We start from the raw sequence: 19,748 nt of genomic DNA, 5'->3' as shown, positions 1-19,748 counted from the left end.
GTTTTATATACAGTTTAAATATACAGTTTAAATATATAGTTTTATATACAGTTTAAATATATAGTTTTATATACACAGTTTAAATATATAGTTTTTATATACAGTTTAAATATATAGTTTTATATACACAGTTTAAATATATAGTTTTTATAAAAAACAGAAGAGTAACTTCCGCTGCTGGTTTGTGATGTGACGTATCATGTGTCATTTCCTGTCATTTCCGGAGATGTCTACTGCGCATGCGTCAGCAGAGGACGAAGGTCCGCCGTCTTGTCTGCAGCCGGATCGAGCGGCTCCAGAAGACTACCTTACCCACAGTTCAGTGCGGGGCTTTCACTTCCGGTGTGTATGTCCGTCAGAGTGCAGCAGAAGAAGGTGAAGTGGAGATCAACGTGTGTTTCCTGCAGCGTTCACGTGTTGAGTGTGTAACTCACAGACACACACTGTGTGTTGTCTGTTGTGTGTGTCACTGTGTCTGTTGTGTGTGTCACAGTGTCTGTTGTGTGTGTCTGTTGTGTGTGTTGTGTGTGTCACAGTGTGTTGAACCTGTTTCTTCATTTCTCAGGTCGGAGCTGCAGACAGGTGACTCGACTGTTGGAGTTAAATCCGCTGGTTACACTTTTATTACTTTATTTAATTCAGTGTTTTTCTTCAGGCTGAAAGTTTAAAGTGTCTTTCCCAGCTGAGCTAACTGTGGCTAACAGGCTAACTGCTGCTAGCTGCTGCAGTTAGCCTGTTAGCCTGAATGTTGAGTCTGTTCTAAATGAAGGTGTTTGTTAATGAAGAGGCTGAGTGATGTGCACACACGAGGCTGCACCTCCTGGAGAACCTGGTGTTAGAACCTGGTGCTCCAGGAGGTGAACAACACCAGGTTCTAACACCAGGTTCTCCAGGAGGCTGCACCTCCTGGAGAACCAGGTTCTCCTGAGATTTCTTTTTCATTGTCTTTAATGAGCCTCAGAACATCTGATATTAACCTCATCACCTCTGTTGTTGGTCTGTGACACTGAACTAATCGTTTTAATGTGTTAGTGTAGCTGTGGACATTTATAACTTGAATTATCACATTGTGTGTGTGTGTGTGTGTGTGTGTGTGTGTGTGTGTGTGTCTGTGTGTGTGTGTGTGTGTGTGTACAGTCTGTGGAGAGCCGTGATGCCCCTGGAGGTCAGATGGCCGTTCCCTCAGAGCCCTGCTCTTGCATGGAGGATCTCCAGCTCCCTGATCATGGGCATGGTCGGCTCCTATTCCTACTTCTGGACCAGTACGTGTGAACATGTTTGTAATTTATACACATGCACGTTAGAGCCAGACCATCAGGCTTCTGTGAGATGCAGAATATATCAGATTATATATGATTTTACAAAATGTTTAAAATTCCTAAACTGTTGTTTATGACCTTGATGACATCGAAAACGTAAACGAGGTTTGATATTTTACACTTTAACTGTTAACGTCTAGATTTCTCAAAATTAAAAAGAACAAATGTATAGAACTTTAAGAAATAAACATTTTACATAAAGTGTAAAAATAAATTAAACATTATTTATTCAGTCAAATAAAACTTGATGTTTCCAAGCACTGATCGCTGCTTCTGGTTTTTTCACTCCCCCTCTCTCTGCGTCCTCAGAGTACATGAACTGTTTGACCGTCCACAACCAAGAGGTTCTGCTCAACCTGATTGACCAGAGGCCCGCTGACACGCCCCTCATCACGCTGTCCAATCACCAGTCCTGTATGGACGACCCACACATCTGGGGTAAAGACAATATGGCAGCACACGCATCATAAAACATCCTGTGGTCAGTTTTCTATTAAATATCACACGGTTTGATCTTGTGGAACGATGCGTTGATTGGATTCCTCTGATTGAAGAGAGAAGAACAGAAATCTGCTGTTGAAACATTTGATTTGCAAAGAAAACGATTGTGTTGTTCTCACTGTATTTATATGTTCATCCCTCTCTGTATTATCACTGTTACACTATTATATAGATCAAAATGAATCTTTTATTCTGTTATATAACCTATAGTGAAGATTGTGCATGTTTACATTTTTATTTGGATGTGGTTCTCATATCAGACGTTACACATATTTGTAACATTTGCTTTTGTATTTTGTATTTATGTTGTGTGAAATAAACTCAATTCCAAACCTGACCTGAACACAGTCCAGTCAGAAACAGTCCCTGTAAGAAAACTGTGTTTGAACAGGCGTGCTGAAGCTCAGACAGCTGTGGAGCTTCAACAAGATGCGGTGGTGAGTCTTTTCTTTCACACTCTCTCAGTCGTAGAAAACGCTTTGATCTTTTGGATGATGATTATTGAACCGCCTGTGACTGATGGACAGGACCCCAACAGCGTCCGACATCTGCTTCACCGTGGAGCTGTACTCCAGATTCTTCAGCCGTGGAAAGTGTGTTCCCGTCTGCAGAGGTGAGGGTCTCACAGCTGCTTGCATCACCCCCCCCCCCCCCCCCCCCCCCCCACCGCAGCTCAACAACTGTGTGTTCTGAACGAGCCACTCGTTTTTACGTGTTGTCTCCAGGTGACGGCGTTTACCAGAAAGGTATGGATTTTGTTCTGGACAAACTGAACAGAGGAGAATGGGTGCACATTTTTCCAGAGGGTACGTGAACCTTCCTGCTCACAGCTTCACTTTGTCTATCCTCCTGTTCTCTTTGCTCCCGTTCACACCTGGTTTGAACGTCTGTCTCAGGTGATCTGATCAGTTTGAGTAGTCACCGTCTCTGTGTCCCTCTGTGTCCCTCTGTGTCCCTCTGTGTGTCTGTCTGAGTGTTGAAAGCATGATATATGATTTGACAGTAAAAAAGAAGTATAATCATTATATTTGGGTCAGTGGTGTAGCCACAAATAAATAATACAGTAAAGATGAGCGTTTATATTTTAAATCAAAGTTTATGGTTAACTGTAAATATCAAACCTCAGCTACGTGTCTTCGTCAGAACGGTTTGATAACATCTTTGGAATCACATTGCAATTTATTTTTCATGTATCGTATCCGTCAGCTGATATGTTGGACTCAGATGTTTTCTCGTTCTGGGAATCAAGCACTTTGTCTCGTTCCTTTTTCACAGGCAAAATCAACATGACTGAAGAATTCATACGACTGAAATGGGGTGAGAACCGTTCGTGTTCCTGTCGTGCTCCATCGTCCAGTCACGATAATGTCGAGCAGATAGAGAAGGTTTTTGATCTTGAGCTGTGTTGCCTGTTGCGTGTCTGTCTCAACTTCCTGGTGTGTGTTCCAGGTGTGGGTCGGCTCATTGCAGATTGCTCCCTCGATCCGATTATCCTTCCGCTGTGGCATGTGGGTGAGTTCACACCTGATCAATGACTTCATAAAGTGAAGATATATATTATATAAAGTATGAAGATGAAAGAACGCCACTCTTCTCCCACGTGCATATAGAAGTAATGTATTTGTCCTTCTGTCTTAGGTCTGACTGACGTTCTGCCCAACACGCCGCCCTACATTCCTCGGATCGGCAAGGTGGGAGCGACAAATGTTCATTAGGTTTTTTCCCCCTGGTGGCCAACAGCTGTTAACTGTCGTACTTTGTTTGTGCTTTGTTTGTGTCTGTCTGTCAAAGTGGACACTCTGATAACGAGGGCTGTGTATGTGCATGTGACTGACTGCAGCCGTGTCTGGTGGTTTCCTTTCAGAAAATCACCGTCCTGGTCGGGAAGCCGTTCAGCGTGAAAGACCTTGTTGAATCACTCCGAGCCGACAACAAGAGCCAGGTGAGGACGGAGTGGATTCCACATGATATACACGTGTTTCAAGTAAAGACATCCAAACTGAACTGTTCCTCATCATGTTACCTTCGAATCTGATGTTTAGTCACTTGAGTTCTTTTCATCAGATTTCTGGGAACTCGTGAATCTGTCGCACGAAACCAAACATTTGAAGATGTTGCTCTGGGAGCTGATATTCTGAAAACCAACGAATGTGTCAATGAAATCACTTGAACATGAATCAGCTTGATGTTTTCGGGTTGTTCCTGTGAAAGTCTCCGGAGGGAGTTTTCTTAAACTTGGCACAAACGTTCAGTTGGTCTCAGAGATGAACTCAAAGGAAACTGTGATCTACAGATGTTCGATCCACAGTCCACGTCACTGGTCTGTGACGGGGTGAACGGCCACATGAGCAGAATATTATTCAACACGTTCTTTTTCGTTTCCTTTCAGATGGAAATGAGAAAGACTCTGACTGATTTCATCCAGGGGGAGTTCCGGAGCCTGAAGGCCCAGGCTGAGGCCCTTCATGGGCAGATACACACTAGATCCTGAGTCACAGCCAATCACAGTGATGATCCTTTACCCTAAAACTGAGGGTAACATTAAACACTCGACTGTTTTTACCACATTTCATGGTATCTGCTCACATCCTCTGCTCTGCGACACCCAAAGCTCCAGAGAATCCACAGAATCCTGACTCACTGAAGATGCATTGGGATCATGACCATTGAAAATCCGGCTCTTCTGTGAATGTGGGTGCAACAGAAACTCCTCTGTATCTCAGCCAGCGTTTGAAACAGGCTTCAAGTTTTTATTTCATCGATCAGGTTCAGGTGCTAAAACAGGATCAGGACAAACTGTGGAGGACAGATGACGGAGTCCTTGAAGTCCTAAAAGCCTCTGCTGCTCCTGTGTGCTGTCTGTGACTGAAGAGAGAAACGTCTCCGCCAATTGTAGAATTTCTGGAATAGATTGAAGCTTCTGAATGAACTTCAGCTGTTATTTTACTGGAACCAGCTCAGTGTCCAAAGAAAGACGTGAATGTTGGACGGTTCATTATCACTGCAGGGAGCAGTGTGTTCTTTATGTGAACAGGTGGAACGTTCAGGTGTGTTGGTCTGAAATGTGACACTTCACACTTTTATGCAAGAGGCCAGAACTTCCCTTCACCATAAATTCACAATTCTTAAGATTTCAGTGTCAATTCAGTCTCGTTTTTATTTTTTAAACTAAATTCTCAGTCGCTGATGATAAAAAGAGGAATGAGAAAAGTCACTGAGCAGCTACTTTATATAGAAATACACCAGATTATTTCTGAAGGAGCGTTTTGTATGGTTTTTGTATCAGTTTACACAACAGTCAAATAAACTCACAATATTTTAATGGAAAGGAAGACGAACGTTTTTCGTGGTGCATCTTGTTGTGATTTGTGCACTTTCTGCTCCGTGTCGTGTTTAAAACCATCAGCTGATCGATGTCTTGTGCTGCTGATAAAAATATCACTGCTTCGTGATAAACACAGTATAGTACATATCCTGTGGCAGCTTCACAATAAAAGTTGAACCCTTTTGACATGAAGCAGCAGTGGTTAGAAATGCTGGGAGGAAGTCACATGACAAATGAAGAGTCTAAAGACGACGATGCGAAACAGTCACCACAGAAAGAGAAATACGCTCCTGATGTAGAAGAATTCAAATGAATTCATTAATAAATCAGTAATCCGGGCTTTGCAGGATGGTTCAGTTATTTTCTAGCATTCAGATTGAATTCACTTGTTTCCCCGTTTATTAGGAGAACGCTACACAAAGCTGCTGTTGTTGAAATACTAAATATTTATTGTGCTCCTCTGTTTGAGAGATTTATAATTTATAACGGGAGACACATGTTTTCTGTTTTAACTTTAAATCTGCTCAGGAACACCAGTGTGTTCCCTGCTCTCTGTAGATCTCAACTTCACATACACATATCATTTCGGTTTAGATGATTTCTTCTTCCGACACATTCAACTGTGAAGTTTTCTGTGGACCTTTCCAACGTGTCACTCATGTGTACAACTTTTCATCACAGAGGTCAGGGGCTTTTCTAAAGAAGGAAGTGCTGCGGCTGAGTGATCTCTGTTTTCTAATGAATGTGTTGCCTTACTGTGATGATGCCTTACTGTGATTTCCACTGTTTCCTCTCGAATGTGAACAATAAAGTGTTTGACTTTTCCTACATTTCATCGGACTCGTCTGTTTATTTGTTTATTTCTATGACAACATGTGAATCATTCATCAGTTTTTTAATCACTGTTCTTATCAATGGGATATTTGTAAACATTGCACTGCTGCCACGTGATTGGCTGGGTAGTCACATGACAAGCAGCTGCTCAGGTGTTCCTAATAAAAAGCTCAGAGTGTTTGAACCTGATGTGTATTTCACTGCAGGAGCAGGTTTATAGTTTTTATTTTTAATCCTTTATCAGTCACGACACATGACACATCACACCAATGTACAAAAACATTAAAACTACAAATGAGGAATTGGACAGAAGGAGAATTAAAAGTTAAATAAAAATAAAATATCCGGCCGGCGCAGGATCCCTACGTCATCAGGCAGCGACTGTAACCGCCGCGGCGGGAGTAGTTGAGTTTGAGTTCCGGTGTCATCGCAGCTTCTCTCCGGTTTGTCGGAGTTTGTCGAAGCTGCTGTGAAACAGTTTGTCCTTCTTCGGTCAGACTCGTGTTCGGCTCCAGACTCCGGTTTCTCTCCGGGTCTCGTTGTTCATCCGCTCCACGCGTCGTGACGCCATGACCCAGAGGAGGAAGCTGCCGGGCTCCGTGAGTTCACTTCGTTGTGTGTCTGTGAAAACCGAGTGATCAGAGGGTTCCGGTGCCTCCAGGTGAGTAAAACACGTGTTCCAGGAGGCAGCAGGTGATTCGGCGCTGTGGTTTGTGAAGAAGTATAGATAAATACCAGCTGAGGTGACGGCACAGATAGATGTCTCTTTCAAACACGATGGTTCTGGAGCACAGCTCGACTGAATGGAGTCATGGTTCTGAATGAAGGTTTTGTCAGTGGGGAGGTGAAGTGGAGCCTCGTGTGATATCGTGGGAGGTCGTAGCAGAAAGTCTGTCTGGTCTCAGCCTCCGTCTCTTCACGCAGAGACAACACACGTCCTTCGGGACTCAGGAGGATGACGAGGACCCGACCTTCACTCAGCCGAGCACGTCACAGGTCCAGAGAGGACTGGAGAAGTTCACCCCCGCACAGGTCGACCAGAAGGTACGATGCGTAGAAACCTACGTGTTCAATGATCCAGAATGTATTTGAGAACATCTGTATTTATCTCCACGTGTTCGTCTGTGTGTCTCGTAGACAGCAGAGGTGGTGCAGTACTTCCTGGTGAAGGACCAAAAGAAGGTTCCCGTACGCCGAGCAGGTGACGTCGCACAACCGCTGTGGTTGTCCGTCCAGACGATAACACAACCGCAGAGTCTCCAAACTAAAACGGGACCTGCAGCTTTCTCTGATTTAGAGGCCGGAACAGTCGAGTGGATGGGATGTGTTTTCAGACGAGTGGATATAAGTAAATACAACAATAGTGTCACTTCTCTTTTTTACAGACTTGGTGAAACACGTGGTGAAAGATTATAGAAACATTTACCCAGAGATCATGAAGAAGGCAACACGGACGTTTGACCAGGTTCGTTCCGTCAAACAGCATCGATCACGACGCAGCAACGTTTTAATGACAGAAAACTCACATTTAAACAAACTTCTCTTCTCACTGAACCAGGTGTTTGGTCTCAAACTGGTTGAGATCGACACCAAATATCACGTGTACATCCTCGTTAATAAGCTGGAAACGGCCGAGGAAGCCTCAGGGATCAAGTGAGTTCTGTCAGTCATGGATATTTAGACTTTCATCGTGTTGGTAACGCTGCCTCATAACTATTTTATGATTCCTCACCATCTGTTCCACGTGTTTGTGCACAGCAGCCCCACCAATCCAAAGACGGGTCTGCTGTTCGTCATCCTCAGTGTTATTTTCATGAAAGGAGGCGTCGTTAGAGAAAGTGAGTGAGTTAAAAATATATACATGTATTTTGTTTGTTCACAATTTTTTTCATTTGGTCCCTGAAAAACATGGTTGTGTGTTTTTGTTCTGTAGCCCTCATCTGGAACACTCTGAAGAAACTCCGTGTTGACGCTGGGTGAGGAGGATTTTATTGCACTCCATCTTTTAAACATCTAATCCATCTTAAAAAGGATTTTGACAGGAAACAAGATGAAGTAAATGTTTTTTAAGTGTTTTTAACTTCAGTCTCAATTTTAAAATGGATTTTGGGGGAAAAAAAAGTTTTTAATCTCGTTGACAAAACAAATTTCTGCGGCAGCTGAGAAAGTCGTTCTTGTTTTTCTCGACACTAAACCTCTGAGGTCGATGACATTAGTTTAAATTCGTGTTCAACAAAAACACTCGATGTCACAGTCTCTCTTTGCCGATCAGATAAAATAACTTCACGATCACATTTCTACTGATGTCATGTGAAAAGTCAGAAAAAGTCGTTGAGCGAACACAAAGATTTGAAATGCAACTTGTTTAAACTCTGGTGTTTTTCTGTTTCTGTTCATTTTCTTTTTCTGATGATTAAAAATCTTCAGAGTGAAACATGAAGAGTTTGGTGACGTGAAGAGGCTGGTCACAGACGAGTTTGTGCGCCAAAGGTAAGAGTTAACCGTCGTCCCCTCGGGTCAGTGAACATGACAGAGGCCTTCACTTTACTTGTACACGCTCATGTGAAACCAGCTTCCTGCACAGGTTCTCTTTTGATTCATCTGGTTTGTTTCTTGTGGATCCCTGAAGTCAGATATTCTGATATAATAGAGGTTTTCTCATTTACATGATATTTAAGGTTTTTACAAGAGGCTGTTTTCCATTTATCCGATTGTCCCCCACCCCCCCACAGCTATAAGTGTGTGTGTGTGTGTATCTTTCACCCTGACGATGGCTCAGTCCTGTAATCCAGTGGTTCTGTAATCAGAGGTCGCAGGTTCGAGCCCCGCTGTGTTTCACCGTGCTGGTGTGTTCAGAGCCAGTGTCTTTCAGACCGTAGACTCTGGTTTATACCACACCACAGAGCAGCAGGAGAGAGAGGAACTCTAGACCTCTACAGCAGAGAGGCTGGACCAACACTCACTCCGACATGATCCAGCATCACGTTCCAAGTGTCTGTTTTGAACATCTAAAATAAAACAGCAATAATTCATTTCAGATAAAGTTCCCGCCGTCGAAACGCAGCTCGTACTGTACTTTAATGCACTCAGAGCTGTCCAGGTGTGATCAGGTGTTACCAGGTTTAAATCTTCACGCTGTGTTTTTATATCCTGTGTGTGTGTGTGTGTGTGTAGGTACCTGGAGTATGTGCGGATCCCTCACACAGAACCAGCTGAGCATGAATTTCACTGGGGTCAACGCGCAGACTTGGAAGTATCAAAAGCCAAAATCCTGGAGTTCATGGGTCAAGTAAGTGTCATGGACGAGCAAACTGAACCTTCCTGCAAATTCTTCTCTCAAATAAACTGACGATGTGTCTGACGACGACCTGTGTTTGACCTCAGCTTCATGATCAGGAGCCTCAGAGCTGGACTCAGCAGTACAGAGAAGCCCACTCCGACCCCGACTCGACGCAGGCCAGCACCAGCAGCCAGAGATAAATGACCCAGTACTCCTTTTCCCTTATTCTTATTTATCCAGTGTGATGCTGGGACAGAAGCTGCATCCGCACCACACGTACATCTTGTACGTTCACACACACACACTTCACTACATTGAGCTTCAGATTCCTTTTTAATGACTTGTAACATCACACAAAAGCTCCAGGTATCCGTTTGCATTTTATTGCCTGGATGTTAACATCACAGTTCAAGTTCAGAAAATAAAATCTTTTATAACAGATTCAACATCAGTGATTTGCATTGATTGACATGGTTTTTTCACTCATTTCTCTCTCACACACAAACACACACACACACACACTCACTGCCATTGGACAAGGACAGCAGGACAAGGACAGCAGGTTTACACAGGAACAAGCAGCACGTTGGAGCCGTGACCGTGGACACAGATTTGATCCGACCAAACTAAAAGCACAAATTCACTGCTGTGACACTTTCTACAACTGAACATGTTTTTAAAAGGATGACTTGAGGTTAAATACCAGTTTCCTGACCGAGACACTCGTCACATTGTGTGGGAAGAAGTACATGCATTTACTTACACCGTCGTGTGCTGGCATCCAGTTTGTCTTTTTTTTAAAACGAGGATCTTCTGAAGAGGTGACTGTTTTTTCAATGTTTTCCTCAGGTCACACAAACGAGCTGTAAAAGTTAATACGAGAAGCACAAAGCTGGGACCTGTGTCGACATTAGCACGTCGTCCAACTCTCTGGTCTGAACTCTTGTATCATGAAGCTGACGCCAGAGTTCCCAAACCTTCCTGACCCCTAAAAGACGTGTGACCCCCTTTGTTGCCTTAAAGCTTTTTAAAATTAACTTTTTATTTCTCTCTCTTGCCAATTTTGGTTGAAATACACTTTTTTTTTAAATGTTTATTTCTGGTCCTGACCTCAGGATTTAGATCACTACAGGATCCTTAATTAGGGAAAGAGGTTTGTCAACTCTGGGTTAAAACATGATTTGACCACCAACAGCCTAGTGGACGATTCACATCGATGTATATTAGTTTGTCATGACTGAGTAAATATCACATTTGATTAATTATTTGTACGATCAGATTTTTCTCTTTGCTGTGGCAGCAGGGAGAAGCTTGTGTTTATGTTTTAGTATTAAAAATGGTCATTCATTTTCAAATTGGCACCACGTCTATGTGGAACTCCCAAAGTGTTGAGTATTAAAATTAAAATGTGCAAAACAACAATATGTTAAATGACTGAAGAAATTGTTGTTTTCTGAGAATAAACATTCTGAAAAGACGTTTAATGATAATTAATGTATATTCATCTTTTCACACTTGTTTACTTTTTTATTATATTTTTTCTAATATGTGACTTTAAGTTTTGAACATTTTGATTCTTCATTGGTAGATGATGTAATTACAATATTAATAGTTTTCATTGTATGAAGATAACTCGAATAGTTTCTACATCTTTATACGGCTGATTTGTTTCTACTGCAGTAACCAGATATGTCAGCAGGTGTCGCTGTTTGGTCTCTGCAGTTCTCTGTTCTGTGGTGAAACCCGGAGTTAACGGAGCCGCTGGTTAACCAGCTTCATGAACACTAGGTATCACTGATGCTCCCCAGAGAACCAGGTGACGTCCGCCTCCACAGACCCAACGACATCGACACGTTCACGAGGTTTTCAACGTTTCGGTCGTCGTCATGTTTAGAAAACTGACGCGTTGCACCACAGTTATTCGTATCGCACCAGGTCCCCTTGTGTTACTAATTAAAATGACCAAGGTCCATTAAAAACATACGACAACACAAACACACTACACCTGGTGTGCGTGTGCGTGTCGGGTGCATAGAGTTATGTATATTTTAAATTACGTGAGGCACATGGTGTCTGTGCCTAATGTGAGGTGATAAACTTAGCTTAGCATAAAGACTAAATAAAGGGGAAACCGCTAGCCGCTGTCGGAAGGCGCCTTGTGGAGACATCGACAACCTAACTAGCACAACGACACAAACCCCAACGGTAACACACAACTTCATGTCGTTTCTTTGGAGGGGTCCGCCGAGACACGGTGCGTTAATTGTTTAGCTTCATTTTAGCAGCTAGCTTCAACCAACCTTCAAACACCGCTAAGCCAGCCGCTTCCCCGTTTTGAGTATTTAGGCTAAGCTCCTCTTCCTGTCCGACATCTGGCCTGAGCCCTACATTATAAATAAAGTGCATTTACAATGGAAGTAGGCTGAGACATGTCTCCCTCTCATTGTCGAGGAGTTTTCCACATGAACAACGATCACTAGAATTACTTCAGTTAAAAATAAGGCCTCTCTCTCCGTCAGCTGAAAGCAGCTCGCTGGTCTGATTCCTCCTCTAGATGTGGTCCGGCACCGTCTCTAACGCCTCCGCTGGGTCTCGGTCCACGTCCACATTCTGACAAAGAGACAAATGCACAGTGTCTATTTATGAACCTGCTAGAAAACTTATTATAGATGGAGATGATGAAAGTGTCTCTGTGTGGACGACTGCTGCTTTTACCTCGGGCTTGTCTCTGTGTGTGTTGACCGCTTCGATGTGGAGGAAGACGGACTCCACTTTACAACCTGAGAGACAGGGACAGAGATCAGAACCCAAACTGCTCTTATTATAACTGTGACCTGATGATGGCAGAAACATTAAAAGATTATCAAATGTATTAATATTAATAAAAGTCTGAACATCTAACAGTAGTTCGTATATTTCAGTCTGGACCAAGCTGGTGGTCCCGGATCAAGACTAGGAAGAAGCTGTGGTGATGTGAGAAGACGAATGTCGGGCAGGGACTGACCGTAGGCGACTGGTGTGAGTTTCAGAACCGTGTGCAGAGGACACTTCAGGTACGGAAGCTCATCTGACACAAACAGAGAAAAGTCAGTCTATACTCTGGGACTCGTGCAGACGATCAGCTTCTGTAGAATATCAAGGAAACGTGTTTTCTCTCACTGGCGCTCTTGTCCAGGAAGTAGGCCAGCAGACACCTCATAACCGCCTGGTGACAGATGACTAGAACGTTCTCCTGCCTCTCCAGCTCCATGATGACGGGCTCCAGACGCTGGACCAGGTCCTCGTACGACTGATGCACAGAAACAGGATCGACAAGGTACGTTAACAAAACTGAACTGAAAATATTTGGATACTGGACTTTAAAAAAAATCATTTTGAAGAGGACAACTCCAGCTCTTGAACCTTTGTCGGACACTTAAAAAACTTAAAGATGAATCGAGGAAGTGAATAAAAATAATAATCCCATCAGCCGACGCTCACCTCTCCTTTGGGGTAGCGGTAGCGATACTTGTCTTGGTCCCTCAGTGCAAACTCCTCTGGGTAATTCTCCTGAATCGCCTCATAGGTCATCTCCTCACACACGCCCTGAGGCCGCGAACACAGAAACACAATCTAAAGTCCACTGCTGTAATCGAGGGCACTGCACTACATGCTGTAAACATGTTATTAACATGTAATTAACGTGTTTTTGCGTGTCCATCACTCACAGCATCGATCTCGTTGAGGGCCTTCCACTGTTCGTACTGGACTCCCAGAGCCTCTGCCGTCTGGATGGTCCTCTTCATGTGACTCGTCCACACCTTCAGGTCACTGATGCACTGTCCTCGCATGTATGCTCCCAGAGCACTGGCAAACTGACAGGTACACACTGAAGACATGAGTGTACAGACAGGGTCTGCTGCATCAGACACTCACAGACACTCACAGACACTCACAGACACACACAGACACACACAGACACACACAGACACACACAGACACACACAGACACACACAAACCATAGTCTCCCAACCTTTGCCCCGCGAGGTGACAGCCCAGAGTCTCCCCCGATGCGACCCACGAGGTTGAGCTCGCTCTCGCCGTGGCGACACAGGTAGATGGATCTCGGGGTGACGTGGATGTTCATGAGGTAGTAGACGATCCTGCTCTGGATGTGGTCCTGGACCCGGTTCACCAGGTACCTGCTGCCCACGTTGAAGATCTTAATGTAAGACAGATTCCTGCGTAAAGACAAAACACAGACAATCGTTTCATAGACACAACAGTTTTTCGCGGTACAGCTGCGGATGAAGCTGAAGGTCTTCTGTTCAACCTCAGCTCCCATGAAGTGGGTCTGTCCCTCAGCACCCTCACTGTCTGTGGCTCTGAGTTCACTGAGTTCTCCTGAAGCCAACCAAACTAAAAAAAAGGCTCCGCGGCCTCGAAACAACACTTGTTACTGGAGGAAATGTAAAAAGCATCATGATGCATAACAATGAAGCTCAGTGGTTCATAACTACTGGAAGGTAAAGATGGATCCTGGACCTGTCCTTGTCGTCGTCCAGGGGGAGATAGGTCAACTTGTAACAGTCGATCCTCTTGAGGAAGTCGGCCACAGCTTCCTCTTTGTCACAGTCTACGTAGTCTGGACTGCTCAGCTTCACTTGCTGTTTTAAAAAAAAGACGGTAAATGTTCTCATGAGTAAATTAGTTAACGTTTCTTAATAACCCCCCCCCCCCAAAAAAACAAAGACTAAAGAATTCTCTTTGAGTTTAAATGTTAAAACAACCGATCACACATTAGTCATCATAACCTGTATTTATTATTCATTCATCACACTTCAAGCTGAATACACTAAAATACATTTGATAGAAATATAAGATGAACTGAAAAGAGGGAGGAGGAGAAAAAGACCAACTAGCAGGAGGATTATTTTCTCTGTGCAGACGATGAAGTTACAAGGAACAACAAACTAAATGTCAATAAGTCAGTGATCTGGCACAGACCAATAAACACACACACACACACACACACACACACACACACACTTACTTTAATGTTCTCAGCAATGATGTCTGGGTCGTCACATATTGACTCTACAAAGAAAACCTGAAGAGGAGGGAAAAGAGAGAATTGGATGCATTTCAGATCATAATCCTTCATTAGTCCCACTACTGGGACATTTGTTGTGTTACAGGTTAAAACCAAGGAAATATTTAAAAAATATCTACATACAATGCAAATATAAATAGAAAATGTGTGAAAGATTCAGACAGAGTTTAATAAAGTTTCCCCCTGCAGCTGCGGAAACTTGAACTCAAGGTTTTCTCTCGTCATCGTCAGAAAAGAACAAACCTTGTAACCGTTTTCTTTGGCGAAGCTGAGGATGACCTCCCTGCGCTCTTGCGTGGTGTTTGTGGCATCAAAAACCTTCCAGGGAAAACTCAGGCTTAGTGACCGGCTCTCTTTATGTAGACTCATAAATAAAAGTACAAATGAACTTTAAAGCTTTAATGTTACACTCACCACCACCTGACCCTGCTCTCTGGTGAAATAATCGCACACATCCTTCAGGGCAGCGGTGGCACAGGCTCTGTGCACAGACACAAGATTAATTACAGCTACACTTCGTTTGTGTTGGTATTTAGCGTCGGGCTGGGTGATAGGATTCTCAATGTGTTTAAGTACGTGTCTCAAACAATATAGTGTTTTTCGAAAGGTGTGTTAAGTCACACGCTGTTTGCGGTGACGCTGTGCGAAGCTGAAGGTTCATACTTGCGTATCTTCATGGCCTCCGCGTTGTCTGGTCTGAAGAACTCGTAGCTGTTGTAGGGACGTGTAGCATCTCTGCGATACTGGCCGACGTTGAACACTGTGACAGAGAGAAACGATGCGACTTAGAACATGTGAAGCTTTAATCTTATACAAAACAATCTTATGTTCTCTGAATTCAAACTGTTGTTGCTGCTAGGCAACATGGACGTCGATATTAATATCGGTGTATATCGGCCAAACAGGGAGGAAACGTAAAGCAGGAAATACAACAAGCTGTGAGATGGATCAATACGACTACAAATCTCTGTTTCCTTTGTTACGAAGATTCATCTCTGTTGAAGCTGTTTGGTAAAAATGTTCTTTTACTGCTCAGACTAGAACCTACGGCTTCTGTGATCAGAGAGGCTAAGTGAAGCTGCAGACACGGTTCCCTGTCTGGAGCCGTTTGGCCAATGGGTTTTAAAACCCAAGGTCATGGGAGTTGTAGTCTTCTCCTGCTTAGATTCCTTCAGTGTTGATGGTTCAGGTTTTTATCTGAACCCTCCTCAGACGTCTCCTCCTCCAAAACAAACAGAGCAGCTGATTCACTCCAGTAAAAACTGAATAAAGCAGCTTCACAACTTAAAGTAAATGTACTTAAAGGACGATGGAACCGTCTTCAGTCTGAATATCACTGAGCTGAATGAGTCCAAACCCTGTCAGGTGATACCTTTAGTTGTAACTCCGATCCAGTTCAGGTATCTGGTGAGCTTCTTAGAGATGTAGGTCTTCCCTCGTGCCGGGAGTCCCACCATCACTATCATGGTTGGAGAGTTGGTGAACTGGGGCACCGACGCTGAAACACACAGACGCACAGTGTTGAATTCACGGTCTGTGAAGAGGAAGCCTGTTGGAAAACCACCAGAATGAGAAAGATCTAATTCTACCGATGAGGTGAATCAGAAGTCTCACGGTGTGACTTTCTGTCAGCGGCACGATTACATACAACGTTAATGCGAAGACGCCAACAGCCGTGAATTCCTGACGGTGAACGCAGAAAGATCTGTGACTGCAAACCAAGATGGAAGATGCTCCTCCCACCGTGTGAGGGCACAGTCACACGTGTGCGAGTGCAGCAGGTTCCCGTAGCGTGTCTTCACATAGAGTCAAACTTCAGTGAACTTTGACCGGTGATATTCGGAGGTTATGAAAGTGTCCCAACACTGAATCTTGCAGTGATGGGTCATTAGAAGTACGGAGGGGAGTCGTGATGTGAGCAGTCTCTATACACCGCTCTATATTATATTAACATGTTTAAGTTTGATCCGTGTTCCATCTGCTAACATGTAGGGGGCGGGGTTTATGACCTGTATTAAGAAGCGTTCGGGATCATTTAGCAGATCCTGGATCAGAAGATGTGATGAGATGAAGCTTCTCAGGACCCGAACTTTTCTTTTTTCAAGAAGTGAAGGGAAACAAAATCATCCTCCACCTGATCTTCTACTGCCAATTGTTTTTTTAGAAACAATAGAATATTAAAACACATGAGACTTGATGATATGAACAAACCTAAGATACAAACTTTAACTGTAGCTCAGTTAAAAACCAGCGTTTTTTTTTAGCAATGTTCATTCAGGAGATGTTTAAATTAAAAGTGTGATTTCATTGTATTAACTTAACAAGTAAGAACCTACGTTTACTTTTACTGTCTTTATCACTGAACCTCAGTGAAAGTCTCTAGAGGAGTGTGGACACGTGGTGTCAGAGGAGCTTTGGGGTGAATAACCCTCCGGTCTCTCTCACACACACACACACACACACACACACACACTCACACTCACTCACACACACACACACACACACACACACACACCCAAAACGGTTTTACACCTACGTTATTGTACAGGTATCAACTTGTCAAACTGAGGTGATGTCAAACAATGTAGTGTCCACGTGTGTGTGTGTGTGTGTGTGTGTGTGTGTGTGTGTGTGTGTGTGTGTGTGTGTGTGTGTACTCACAGCCTCTGCGTTGGCTCAGTCTGCTTTTCAATGATGGCACCCAAATTTTCTCCAGAGGATTTTGAGTGAGTGTTCTTTGTGTTCCTGACATGACTACAGCAGCCAGGTGTGTGTCTGTGTCTGTGTGTCTGTGTCTGTGTGTGTCTGTGTGTGTCTGTGTGTGTCTGTCTGTGTGAGTGGACGTCTGTGCTGCCTGTGTGTGTTTGACAGGATGCAAAGAAGACCTCTGTACAGATTTTGAACTTTCTCAAACCACAGCACGTGTGGGAGGAGACTGAGCAGTCAGCCAGTCAACACACCTGTTGGACAACGTGCAGAGGACGGAGTGATTCTGATTGGCCGGGCAGCCTGTCAGTCCAGAATGACGTCATCCACCAATTTCCAAGTGCAACTGTAAACTGCCCGGTCATACAGGAAGTGAGGTAGCATGACAAGTAAGAGTCACACTGAGCAGCTGTATTGTGATTTTGTGAGACGTCTAGCTGCAACATGACACTTCACCACTAGATGTCACTAAATTCTACACACTGAACCTTTAAATAGTTTTTATTGTGCTTGTTGCCAACAGTGATTTTAACAGTCTGGTTAAATCTTTAGCTTGTTAGCAAACATTGAATCTATCACAGTTTCTGTTCTCCATCATCTCTGCTCTGTTTTGTGTCATCGCTCGTCGTCTCTTGATAAGTCAGACACCTCGTGTTGTCTTTGAGCTTCTGTAATATTGAACGTGTTGCTCAGCGTGTTTAAACGTTGAGCTCGTTCCGTCCGGGTCATCAAACCTGATCCATCACTCAGCACATGTATGTTCCACAGTGACACAACGAGGAAGTGGAGTTTTTAAAAAGATGATCTGCTTCAGTTCAGACTGAAATTCTAATCAGACCTGTTCTTGTGTGTGTTGCTTCAGTAGATGTGCTCAGTTACTCTCAGTGTGACCTGTGACCGTGACACCGCCCCCCCAACACACACACACACACACACACACACACACACACACACACACACACACACACACACACACACACACACACACACACACAGAGTGAGAGCAGCTTTGTGTGTGTGTGTGAGAGAAACCTCACCTGTGCTATCACACCGCACGCGCTGCAGCCTCCGCACCGTGTGCACGTTCTTCTTGGACTCCATTAGTTTCTTACACTCACACTCAGGGACCACGTGGGTCACTGCTCGTCACAGGACACCCCCCCCCCCCCCAGCTTCCCTGTTCGGGACCATCAGGATCTACTTTCTCCCCCCCCCTCCCCCTCCGCATGACCGATGTGCTCCATGTGCATGTGTTCGTATGTTTGCGCGCTCAAACACGCCACATGGTTACATAACGCTGCAGACTGTGTGTGTGTGTGTGCGCGTGCGTGTGAGACGTTTGGGCTGGGTGCTCACTCATCAATGACAACGATCAGCTGTTGCGTCACGGGTGCACGCACGCGCACTCAGTCTCGCTCAAATGAAAGAAGAGGACTGTGCGTGTGCGTGGTGACGTGCTGGTTTAATGATCGGGATATGACGTCACTCACCGTGTGTCGCTGTCACTCACCGTGTGGCCGCTGGAACCGGAGCGTCCTCCCCGCGCCCCCCCTCAGCTCCGCTCCGTCTTGCATAACCGCCGCTCCGCTCACCCTGCGGTTCTATTCCTGGTGTGTGTGTGTGTGTGTGTGTGTCTCTCTCTCTCTCTCTGTGTGTGTGTGTCTCTCTCTCTCTGTGTGTGTGTGTCATGTATGCTCCGGTTGTGTGTCCGTGTCTCTTGTGATCTCTCCGCTGTAACAAACTGTCCTCAATGTTCAGTGTCCTCCTCAGTCTGATGCCTCCGGTTTAGAGCTCCGTCTGCACACACACACACACTCACTAACACACACACTCACTAACTAGCACACACACTAACTAACACTCACACACACACACTCACATTGTGTGGAACGAGTTCTTCAGGTTCCATTAGCAGCCAGTCTGTGTGCGCTCCTCCTCCTCCTCCTCCTCCCTCCTCCTCCCTCCTCCTCCTCCTCCTCCTCCAGAGGCAGCATCACTGATGCTCAGTGCGCGTTCACGTCATGTAACGTTCACTCATCATGTGCTCACCACATTGCAGACTGGGGGGGGGGGGGCACCTCCATACTGCTCCTATGACGTCATCAAGTGTCCTGACATTCAAATTCAAAACGAGGTCATTTAAAATAAATGTCCTCTGATGTCCTCCCAGTTACAGCTACAGCTAGCATGTTATCGCTAATCTCATCTCAACAGAACGGGTGTGAACTGGTGTGAACTGGTGTGAACTGCTGTGAACTGGTGTAAACTGGTGTAAACTGGTGTGAACTGGTGTAAACTGGTGTAAACTGATGTAAACTGCTGTGAACTGGTGTGAACTGGTGTAAACTGGTGTAAACTGGTGTGAACTGGTGTAAACTGGTGTGAACTGGTGTAAACTGCTGTGAACTGGTGTAAACTGGTGTGAACTGGTGTAAACTGCTGTAAACTGGTGTAAACTGGTGTGAACTCTGTCCCCTAACTTTCATCTCATTCACACGTTCATAGTTTTCTTGGAAGCTTCGGTGTATCAGAGGGAACATATATCAGATTTTTGGTTTAAATGTTCCAACACGTCTGGACGGAGACTCAACTGTAAATTTGTCTGAACCATAAGTTGACTGGTTGACTCTAATGGCTCTCATAGTTTGTTTTATCCACACAAACAAAAGCAATAGTGGAAATGTGACTAC

At 44.3% G+C, this 19,748-nt stretch overlaps 3 protein-coding genes across 11 annotated transcripts; 2 read left to right on the top strand and 1 right to left on the bottom strand.

Annotated features, from left to right (window-relative positions):
- The first annotated feature begins 246 nt into the window (after nucleotides 1–246).
- Nucleotides 247–5,148, top strand: tafazzin (tafazzin, phospholipid-lysophospholipid transacylase). 5 transcript variants are annotated; one of them, XM_020105872.2, is made up of 12 exons: nucleotides 337–375; nucleotides 566–582; nucleotides 1,138–1,262; nucleotides 1,629–1,757; nucleotides 2,212–2,257; nucleotides 2,348–2,433; nucleotides 2,546–2,626; nucleotides 3,096–3,137; nucleotides 3,270–3,332; nucleotides 3,459–3,511; nucleotides 3,685–3,762; nucleotides 4,210–5,148. In XM_020105872.2, exons 1-12 carry the CDS (start codon nucleotides 349–351, stop codon nucleotides 4,309–4,311), a joined length of 849 nt encoding a protein of 282 aa, XP_019961431.2. In that variant the 5' UTR covers nucleotides 337–348; the 3' UTR covers nucleotides 4,312–5,148. The 5 variants fall into 5 exon arrangements, with proteins under 5 accessions (XP_069382074.1, XP_019961435.2, XP_019961431.2 ...); XM_069525973.1 differs by lacking the exon at nucleotides 566–582 and having other exon boundaries at nucleotides 247–375; nucleotides 1,136–1,262; XM_020105876.2 differs by lacking the exon at nucleotides 566–582 and having other exon boundaries at nucleotides 321–421.
- A 991-nt stretch (nucleotides 5,149–6,139) lies between these two features.
- On the top strand, nucleotides 6,140–9,700 carry ndnl2 (necdin-like 2). Of its 2 annotated transcripts, none has more exons than XM_020105880.2 (10): nucleotides 6,140–6,578; nucleotides 6,904–7,023; nucleotides 7,117–7,180; nucleotides 7,365–7,444; nucleotides 7,538–7,632; nucleotides 7,738–7,817; nucleotides 7,913–7,955; nucleotides 8,407–8,469; nucleotides 9,154–9,268; nucleotides 9,364–9,700. In XM_020105880.2, exons 1-10 carry the CDS (start codon nucleotides 6,549–6,551, stop codon nucleotides 9,457–9,459), a joined length of 786 nt encoding a protein of 261 aa, XP_019961439.2. In that variant the 5' UTR covers nucleotides 6,140–6,548; the 3' UTR covers nucleotides 9,460–9,700. The 2 variants fall into 2 exon arrangements, with proteins under 2 accessions (XP_019961439.2, XP_019961440.2); XM_020105881.2 differs by having other exon boundaries at nucleotides 6,352–6,578; nucleotides 7,741–7,817.
- Nucleotides 9,574–19,012, bottom strand: LOC109647516 (6-phosphofructo-2-kinase/fructose-2,6-bisphosphatase-like). 4 transcript variants are annotated; one of them, XM_069525970.1, is made up of 14 exons: nucleotides 18,938–19,012; nucleotides 15,725–15,850; nucleotides 15,016–15,112; nucleotides 14,767–14,833; nucleotides 14,596–14,670; nucleotides 14,293–14,349; nucleotides 13,785–13,906; nucleotides 13,273–13,480; nucleotides 12,967–13,113; nucleotides 12,740–12,844; nucleotides 12,419–12,548; nucleotides 12,264–12,326; nucleotides 11,975–12,039; nucleotides 9,574–11,869 (listed from the first exon to the last, which is right to left on the bottom strand). In XM_069525970.1, exons 2-14 carry the CDS (start codon nucleotides 15,816–15,818, stop codon nucleotides 11,810–11,812), a joined length of 1,290 nt encoding a protein of 429 aa, XP_069382071.1. In that variant the 5' UTR covers nucleotides 15,819–15,850; nucleotides 18,938–19,012; the 3' UTR covers nucleotides 9,574–11,809. The 4 variants fall into 4 exon arrangements, with proteins under 4 accessions (XP_069382071.1, XP_069382069.1, XP_069382070.1 ...); XM_069525968.1 differs by lacking the exon at nucleotides 18,938–19,012 and adding an exon at nucleotides 18,569–18,831; XM_069525969.1 differs by lacking the exon at nucleotides 18,938–19,012 and adding an exon at nucleotides 18,096–18,241.
- Between the last annotated feature and the right edge of the window lie 736 nt (nucleotides 19,013–19,748).

This window comes from Paralichthys olivaceus, chromosome 6 (genome assembly GCF_024713975.1).
Source record: "Paralichthys olivaceus isolate ysfri-2021 chromosome 6, ASM2471397v2, whole genome shotgun sequence".
Taxonomy (NCBI): Eukaryota; Metazoa; Chordata; class Actinopteri; order Pleuronectiformes; family Paralichthyidae; genus Paralichthys; species Paralichthys olivaceus.
Note: the sequence above shows the minus strand (reverse complement) of the source record. Positions and strands in the feature narration are given on the sequence as shown.

Coding starts and splice junctions, on each gene's coding strand:
- tafazzin (XM_020105872.2), top strand. CDS start 349: ATGTCCGTCAGAGTGCAGCAGAAGAAG. Junction 2,434..2,545: donor GTGTGTTCCCGTCTGCAGAG/GTGAGGGTCTCA, acceptor TGTTGTCTCCAG/GTGACGGCGTTTACCAGAAA. Junction 3,512..3,684: donor ACATTCCTCGGATCGGCAAG/GTGGGAGCGACA, acceptor GTTTCCTTTCAG/AAAATCACCGTCCTGGTCGG.
- ndnl2 (XM_020105880.2), top strand. CDS start 6,549: ATGACCCAGAGGAGGAAGCTGCCGGGCTCC. Junction 6,579..6,903: donor GGAGGAAGCTGCCGGGCTCC/GTGAGTTCACTT, acceptor CTCTTCACGCAG/AGACAACACACGTCCTTCGG. Junction 7,818..7,912: donor AGGAGGCGTCGTTAGAGAAA/GTGAGTGAGTTA, acceptor TTTGTTCTGTAG/CCCTCATCTGGAACACTCTG.
- LOC109647516 (XM_069525972.1), bottom strand. CDS start 17,104: ATGTCAGGAACACAAAGAACACTCACTCAAAATCCTCTGGAGAAAATT. Junction 15,851..17,013: donor ACTGAGCCAACGCAGAGGCT/GTGAGTACACAC, acceptor TGTGTGTTTCAG/CGTCGGTGCCCCAGTTCACC. Junction 15,113..15,724: donor GATCGGAGTTACAACTAAAG/GTATCACCTGAC, acceptor TCTCTGTCACAG/TGTTCAACGTCGGCCAGTAT.